The 9605-nt window shown below is 37.8% G+C and overlaps 1 protein-coding gene across 1 annotated transcript in view; it reads left to right on the top strand.

The window, feature by feature from the left end:
* LOC121808211 (E3 ubiquitin-protein ligase MARCHF8-like) overlaps positions 1-714 on the top strand; it is a 3440-nt gene extending 2726 nt beyond the window's left edge. Inside the window, exon 2 of the mRNA XM_042208604.1 lies at positions 276-714. Coding sequence (XP_042064538.1) covers positions 276-477 — 202 coding nt within the window. The 3' untranslated portion in view covers positions 478-714. The remainder of the gene's footprint in view (positions 1-275) is intronic.
* Positions 715-9605: the final 8891 nt, after the last annotated feature.

The raw sequence follows: 9605 nt of genomic DNA, 5'->3' as shown, positions 1-9605 counted from the left end.
TTCTTGCAAATTCTTGTCATCCTTTCTTTTACTTTAAATATACAATCTCTTATGTGGACTTTCTCTTGACTGACTATGTTGTTGGCGAATACTTATTGAATCTACAAAGCATAATTGATTATCATAGGAGGAGCAGCCTAATATGTCACAAACATGGTTTGCTTTGAAAATGAATTGAGTATTGTGCAAAGTTGATAAATGCTAAGTTTCATGCACATTATTTTGTGCTTAAGTTGTTTTAATGTAGTATGATTTTCTTCCAATCTTGGATGCAGAATGTGTGAGATATGCAGTGAGACTGCAAAGAACATCACGGGGGTGGGAGATATCCGGTTCATGGAGGAATGGAGGGAGTCTCAAAGCCCCACAGGAGGGAGCAGAAGGTGGTTGAGCGGGCAGCTCTTGTGTAGCTTCTTGATGGCCTTTCTGGTAATAGCGTTCGTTCTCCCATGGTTTTTCCGCGTAAATATCTTGTGAGGACACCAAACTGAACTTGGTTCATCCTCAATTTTTTTGAGTTATAGCCATTATCCCACACTCTGCTATGCAAGTTTAGTTCTTTGGCATGGTTTGCATAGTTTTCTTGTCGTAGATGGTGAAGTTGATTTGGTTACTTGCTAGTATTGTCAAGAAATGAGTTTTCATCGTGTAACACATATATCGATTGTTCCTCACTAGAGACGCAGATGACTCTCTTTTGCTTAACTAAGCACTAACAATGTCTTTAACAAATAATGCAACATTCTGTTTGCAACACACTGATTTAGAACAATATAGTATAAAGTATGAAACTATATAGCATTCAATCCGTTGTAGTCTAGTTGGTTAGGATTGAGAGACCCGAGTTCAAATCCCGGTAAAGGAAAGGATTTTTAATTTTATTTCTGATCACATATTACTATTTTGATGATAATAATCATAAAATTATTTAATTATGCATGTAAGTAATAAGAAATCTTGGACTACCAAGTACCAACTGTAACAACAAGCTAGTATTATCCTCCATAAATAAGCATAATATATGTATAAAAATGTTGTTATGTACATGAAAAAATACGAGTAATATTTTCTACAACAAATATTTCTATGTCCATAATCATCTTCTACGTATATTTTATATCAAGCCTAACGACTAACATCACTACTAAGTTTATACTGAGAATTTATCTACGAGAATAGTATCTTGGATATATACAGCACAATTTCCAAATTCGTAGGCATATCCCAAAGTTTCGGTGTCAACATATTCAAATTTCAATGCTCTTTTATTGTTTTCGTATTAAAAATGATTGTCCGATTCAATTAAAAATTAGAAATAATGAAAGCAAAAACTATTGGGTGATTATTAGTTTATCATGGAATATACGACCTTCAACGCGGACATTAAGATCAACTTTATCAGTGCCTCTCTTTTCTCAATTTCAATTAAAATAAAATAAGAACAAGGTCTCTCTCTCCTAGATCTTGGCCAATCTAATATGCAAATGAGCCTAAAATGCTCTCTTAATCATTTTATTGACCAATGAAATTTCTTAATCAATTTACTTTATTGACCAATGTCATTTATTACAATCATTGCATATAATATTTTATTTGATATTTAAATATCTTGTATATACTCATTATAAAAATAAATTAAGGTAAAATTCATAAAATATAGATCTCTCTAATTAAATGAATAATATCATAACATATAGATCTCTCTCAACCTTTTTATTATGCTTCTATCTTGTTCACTTTGTATGAAATTTATGAATAAAATATGAAATATCCAAATTGCCCTTGTTATATCACGTTCCTTGGAATAAATAATGTCTTAATTTAAGGATAAAATTTTTTTATAACAAAATAGATGAATACTATCTCTTGTCCAAACAAAAAAAGGATTGGCCAAAGTTTTATACTACATCATATCCAAGTTTTTCAAAATGTCAAAGCAAATAATGTATAAAGCGCTAAACGAAGCTTAATTACTTTTATTCTAATATTGCGGTAGGCTGCATTTCGTATGATCTCTTAATACTGTTTTGTGCTAAAATTGTCTCATTTTGGGTCAAAAAGCACATCAAGATGCAATGGGTGGTGTGCTAACTAAAACTATAATTTCACTCTCTAATTATAATCGTATTTTTAGATGAATTCAATTAAGCAAAAGAAAAATATAAAAAAAAATTTGTAGACTTTTTTTTATCTTTGTAATTCAATGAATAGACGGATTATTCTAGAAAAAAGCTTTTGGTTGTCGAACAGTAGCTTGCCGCAGCTATATACTTGAGCATATGTTTTCTCTTGTAGCAAAAAAGTATTTGGCATATGCTTCATATTTATCCCACAAAGGCACAAATTCTTGCCAGCAATTTTAAATAAAACATTTTTTTTTATTTCTAGCAAATATAGTTTCATATTCATATATGCGGCAACTCGATAACGCTTTTAAAAAAAAACTTAGATTAAGGAGTAATGTATTAGTGAACATGCATGCATGCACATATGTACTTATATTCTAAAAAATCTATGTTGTATATATTCGTTTTTTTCACTTTCTGACACATCGATTTCTGACTATTTTTTTCAATATAATATCACCACATTTATTTTTTCAGTAATGGCATGAGACTCAAATTTTGGCAATCGAAATATCAACATGGCACGCTGATATGATGAAACACTTATCCGATAGTGTCATGTACATACACATGTACAATTTTGCACCATATCACATTCCATATCAATTATCCTAGATATTAGCGGCTTGTGGTATTTTTGAAAAATGTTGAACCTACTTATTGGCCAAAACTTAAAAAAGCACCACATTATTGAAAAAGGTACTAGTTTTTATGAATAATGAAAGCAAGGGTGATAGATAAGAACACGGCTGAATTTACCTCAAACATGTAATTGTAAAGATAGGTTTTATAAAATTAAATAGTATGGGCAGAGAATTACCGGGCAATTCTCCTTTGGCAGTGAGCTGTGTGAAAAGAAACATATAGTTTCACAAATATATATATATATATATATATATATATATATATATATATATATATATATATATATATATATATATATGTGCTACTGCCAAGGGAGTAAATGCCCACTAATGCATCCTTACTCATGATTTTTTAACTATTTTTTGATGTCCAATATGCATATTTCTTAAGAGTATATATAGGTAAATTTCATAAAAAAAATGAGCATTGTAGGATATTTCTAGCATATTCTAATGCTCAAATAATTCGGAAGAATAAACTGTTTTTCAACCAGGATAAAGTAAAAAAGGGAGAAAATAAATAAAGAAGCTTAGTATAAATATATATACTAGTACTTGCTTAAAGTAGATACTAAGATTTTTCTATTTTCGTTTTTTTTTCTCTTTGGGTTTGAGGGGACCCAATCGCTTGTTTGAAGGGCCGAAACGAGATATTGGGCAAACTACAAGATTAAGTTAGGCCCAATGAATTTTTGATGTATAACTACTAATTTAAGACAGGTTAATCTTTATTGACAGGATTCTGTTCCGAAAAACTAAAATTTAAATATAGGAGTATGTTTTTAGGGAATTTGATTATAAAAATAGTGCAATTTATTCAGATTTTTATTTCCTATCTTTATCTAAAATCCATTTTTTCCTAATTTGAGAATTCTTACATAGAAATTAATTATTACTACTATTTAAAAAAAATACATAAGTTACTAATATTATTTACTTATTTGATAATTTAATCCCCATGCAATATTACGTTCATCACTGAATTAATGTTGTCTGTGGCTTTTTTCTATCCGATGAGCAAGGAATGTTACATCTATCATATACTACTATAGTATGATCACACTTTTCATTTTAAAAAGTAAATTAAGGATTGATTGACTAGTGTAGTTAAATTAGCATTCTAAGTAAAATAAGGAAACACTTAATAAAGGAACACTTATTCACTTTAATATAATTTTAATAAAATACTCTAATTCTTGCTTTAAATAGAAATATGACAAGTAATTTAGGATGAACCGAAATAGAAAAATGTGAATAAGATGAAACAAAAAAATGCGAATAAGATGTAATGAAGGGAGTAGTTTTTAATTTCTCAAATATTTGTAAACTATCGCAATTTTGCAAAAGAATGTGAATTTAGTCAGTCCCAGACCACTGTAAAAAGTAAAAAACAAACACTCTGTGCTCTACTTCAACTCACATTATTAAATATGAATTCAATCATCATCACATGAGCCGTATCGATAACATTTTCTTTCAAATCTGGACTTACACGCCTACCTACTGTCATTCAAATTAAATGACTTGAATTGGTTTGGAAAGAAACATACTACTCCTACATTTTACTAATTGGATTATGCTTCATTATTAAGAGAAATTAAGTTAAAGTTTATAGACAATATTCATAATCTAAGAGTATCCTAATGGGGCGGACGATAGCCCGCCCGATGCAGTCAAAGTTCATGGACAATATTCATAATCTAAGAGCATCCATAGTGGGGCGGACGATAGTCCGCCCGATGCATCGGGCGGGCTATCGTCCGCGAACAATGGCGTCGGAACACGCATCGTCCGCGGTATCGTCCGCCCCACTGCGGGTCACGCGGACGATGAAACGCGTTTTCCTTTTTCTTTTTTTTTTTTTATTTCGAACCCCATTTCTCATTCCATTTTCCACACCAAATTTTCTCTCTAATCTCTCACTTTCACCACCCGCCAATATTTCTCTCCCAATCTTTCTCACTAAAAAAATGAGATCCGGCGACGACTGGAGTACCTCGGAGGGCATTACTCGGGCCTTGACGACTGGAGTACCTCATGAGGCTGCGGCGGAATGCTTGGCCGAAATGGAGCGCGAGCGTGAAGCGGCAGAGCAAGTCCAGACGGTGCAGATCCCGAGGCCGATTCGATGTCGGACGTTTTTCCGCCGCGAGCATGACGTAGCTCACCAATATCTGTTCGCAGACTATTTTGACGAGCAACCACAGTGGGGCCCGACGGTTTTTCAGCGCCGTTTTAGAATGCAGCAAGATTTTTTTCTCAACATTGTCCAAACTTTGGAGGCACGTGATGAATACTTCCAGTATCGGGAAGATGGCATCGGCAGACCCGGACTTACGCCGTTGCAGAAGTGCACGGTTGCGCTCCGACAGTTGGCCTACGGCACCACGGCGGACATGTTCGACGAGTACCTTAACGTCGGGGAGACAACTGGCCGCGAGTGCCTGAAGAATTTTTGTAGGGGAGTTGTGGAGGCTTATAGCAGCACATATTTGCGAAAGCCGACTGCTGTGGATTGCCAGGCCCTGATGAAGATGCACGAGACGGCGCACGACTTTCCTGGTATGCTAGGGAGCATAGATTGTATGCAATGGGAGTGGAAGAATTGTACGACGGCGTAGAGAGGCCAATTTACTAGCGGATACAAGGGCAACCACCCGACGATGATCCTCGAAGCCGTCGCTGACCATCGGCTCTGGATTTGGCATGCTTACTTCGGTGTAGCGGGGTCGAACAGTGACATCAACGTCCTCAACTCATCCAACCTCTTCACCGAGCAATGCAATGGCAACGGCCCGGTCATCGAGTTCACTGCCAACGAACGCCAATATCATATGGGGTACTACTTGGCCGATGGCATATACCCAAGGTGACCTGTTTTTGTGAAGACGATCAGCTGCCCAATGGGTGACAAGAGAGTTTTATTTGCGTAAAAACAAGAGGCTGCCCGGAAGATGTGGAGCGGGCATTTGGTGTGCTCCAAGCACGGTGGGCAATAGTGAAAGGTCCGACGCGTTTCTGGTACAAGGAAGTCATCGCCGATGTCATGTATGCGTGCATCATCTTGCATAACATGATAGTTGAACACAAAGGTGGAAGAGTCACCGATTGGGGCGATGATGAAGGTGGATCTAGCTCCAGCACGGCGACCCCGCCCCACGTTCGAGAATTACCGATGGGCTACAACGAGGTTCTATCTAGACAGGCCTCAATGCGCAACCAACAAGACCATGCTCAGATCATGAACGACATGATTGAAGAAGTTTGAGACCGTAACCGCCGTTGAGAATTTGTAGTTTTTTTATTTCGTACTGTAATGTTTGAATTTTCAATGAAATGAAGTTTTTTTTTCCAATTTTTGTAATGTTTTAAATATTCAAATAAATAAAATGCTTAGGGCAGACTATAGGGCAGCCTATAGGGCATCCCACTGCAGGTGAATGGGTAGGAGGATAAAATGCTGATGTGGCGGAGCATAGGACGGACTATAAGGCGCCCCAATGCGGATGCTCTAAGAGCACCCACAATGGGGCGCCCGATGGCGTCCATCGTCCTCGGGCGCGGACGATGGCACCATTGTGGGTGCCTGGCATCGGGCGCGCCCGATGCTCACGGTCGATACATCGTCCGCGGCGTATAGCGCGGACGATAGCCTATCGTCCGCCGCATTGTGGACTCCGCGGACAATGGTCGCTGACGATGACACGCGGTTTTATTTTTTTTATAAATACCCTTCATTTTTAACATTTCATTTCGCGATTCCACTCTCGAAACTCACATTTTTTATTACTACGAAATGGATTCATCAAGTCCCAACAGTCTGATGTTCAGTGGTGAGGCGCGTTGTCGGGTACAGAACCCGGCGAATATTGATCATTCGCCACCAACACGCAGTACGATCCCGAATTTAGCAGGGAATCGTATGATTTGTCTGACATGGAGCCATCACCAAACCGACCCGTCGCTCCCTCCCGCTGCGCCGCCGCCGCCGATGCCACCCCATCCACCGCACCCGCCAAAAAGAAGCGGACCCAGCATCGCGCGTACAAGTTGCCACCTCCGGAAGTATGTGAAGAGTACGTACCCGGCCGTACAAACTACCAGCCGGATGAAACCCTCATATTGACGAGGTGTTGGGTGGATATATCGGAGGATCCGATATTCGCGAACAACCAAAGGCAGATCGCGTATTGGGAACGCATCGCCGAGCGCTACAATGAGGCGAAGCCGCCGAGAGCGTACAAGCGCCAACGGGAGCAGCTCCGCAAGCACTGAGACCAGGTGAAGAAGCAAATCAACCTGTTCTCGTCGGAGTACGAGAAGTCCGCGCGGGGGCAGGGGAGCGGCGAGAGCTTGAACGACGTGCGCTCCAAAGCGTTGTTGTCGTACCAGTCCCTGTACGGCGAGTTCAAGCACGAGGCCATCTAGGCGCTCTTGAGGGACAAGCAGAAGTTCCAAGACGGGATTGTGCACACCGGGGAGGGGAAAGAGGTCGAAGCCACCGAAGCTGGTGGTGGCACGAGCAGCGACTGCAGGAATCGTCCGGTAGACCTCAACCGGATGTACATGGAGGACGATAGTACCGGCACACCGATGTCCTCCCTGCGTCCCATAGGCGTGAAGGCTGCGAAGGCTAAGGGGAAGGCTACGGCGACATCATCCTCGACCGCCGCAACCCCATCGTCATTCCCGGCCCCGACCCCGACCCCGAAGGCCGCTGCGTTTGAGTCGTTGGCAACAGCTTCGATGGCGAGGACGTTGTTGCAGACGCACAAGGCCCTCAAGAAGTGTACGGACCCCGACGAAGCCGAATATCTCCGGACGTTGATCGATGAGCTGCGCCGGAGGTTAGGAATTGCGTAGATTAGCCGGTTTTTGTTGTAACTTGAATCGTGTAACTTTTTATGTAATCAATATTCACCGGTTTTTAATTACTTGTTCTTTTTTTGTTAATTTTCGTTTGCATACTATATTTGAAAACATTTAATTAATTAAACAAAATAATAGTACAACTGATAACGTGGCAGCCTTAGGGCGTCCCACTACAGGTGGAGGGTAGGAGGATAAAACTGATGACGTGTCGCGCCTTAGGGCGCCCCACTGCTAATGGTCTAAGTAATCTAATTAAGTATCAAAATAGGTCTAAGTAATCTAATTAAGTATCAAAATATTTCTAAGTAATCTAATTAAGTATCAAAATATTATTGAACAAGACAACGGTCAAATCATTTTGTACATTCAGAATTGTAGGGAAGAGGAGTGAAGGGAGACAGATGTTGCATCATTCTGTATTAAAACATTGAAATATGAGGAGTGGGTAGTACAATAAGAGTGACAAGCCCAGGCCCTCCCCACCTCAAAAATGAAGCCAAAATCTTCAAAGAGTGATTTAAGGAGGTGTGTAGGGTAGCTACTAAATTCCAATTTGGTTTTCTCGTGCTTTTCTGTATTGTATTGTACCCTATCCTACTCCTCTCCTCTTCTGCCATTTCCAAGCATGCTTCCCCTCAATAAATATACTACTTGAATTATTGAATTGATATATCTCTCTCTCATCATTTTTGTTTTTCTTATCGTTGGTCGCTAATTTTGTTTTCTGCATTGAAAATGCTTTTTCAATTTGTCTTTACCTTATATCAGTACGATGATATGATCCAAAAAATTAGCTTACATTTTGTGATCATCTAATCTGTCTATCATTGTGCAACATTTTCCTATTAAATCTGCTGACGATGGACGACTATAAATATTTAATGATTAGAGTGTGCACCCAATTTTTTCAATTAAACTAGTAACTTTTTATTCGAGCAAGAAAGAAATTAAATTAATGAACATTTTCGATCAATAGTTTCACCTATCTTTCCAAAATTCAGAGAATCATAAACCTTTTTTTGCCTCTCGAGGTCGAGGTAAATGAAAGAGATCATATTTTATGAAATCATATCTTAGCTCAAGAATTTTATCTGACAACTATCAATTCCAATAATACTCTAATTTCTTTGTATATTCTACTTATTTTACACCTCTCTCTGAATCATTATTTTCATTTGATTTGACTTTTCTTTGGTAAACTAATTAAAATATCTAGTCTGTAATGCTCGTCACAAGAATATATTTCAGATAATATTCCAAAATATTGAATACTTCCAAGGAGAATGCAGGTAAGAGTAATAGACTCAGGCACTACTCAGCTTTAGCATAGTTTTACTAATTGAATTGATAAATTAAATCGGTTAAAAAATATAGCTAGGGTCGAAAATATATTAATTCTTAAACTGCATTTAGGAGGAAATATAGAACACGAGTGAAATTACATGTGCTTATAAAAAGAAATGGTTTTGACTATACTGAAATGCTCCACAAGGTTCGGTTCGAGGACCATTTCCAAATATCCTCTTATTCTTATTGAGGCAATCTCCTATAATTTGATTAATAAAGATTTCATTCAAATTGATATCTCAACCTTTTCACCTTGTCCTATTAAATAAAAAGAGTCAACTACAAAAGTAGTTCATAGACTATGGATTTATCTCATCCATAGTCCTTGGACTTTAAAAATATCGTCACATATCCCTAGACTAAGAGTTTATCTCAAAATTGGTCATTTTGCTATTTTTTATACGAAAATACCCTTTTGAGGGTTTGAGTAATTCGGTCTTTTTACACTTTTAACATTTTAAATCTGATATTATTTCAGTGTTGTATTAAATCTTATATTATTCAAAATTATCATTCTTCTACCCTTTTGTCATCCTTCACTTTGTTTCTTTATTTCAATATTAGATTTAATTTTATAAAATTAAATTTTAAATTTAGATTTTTAAATAGCAATAAG

Source organism: Salvia splendens, chromosome 6, assembly GCF_004379255.2.
Source record: "Salvia splendens isolate huo1 chromosome 6, SspV2, whole genome shotgun sequence".
In the NCBI taxonomy this organism is placed as follows: domain Eukaryota; kingdom Viridiplantae; phylum Streptophyta; class Magnoliopsida; order Lamiales; family Lamiaceae; genus Salvia; species Salvia splendens.
The sequence above is the reverse complement of the archived record's forward strand: the minus strand, read 5'-3'. Positions and strand labels throughout refer to the sequence as shown.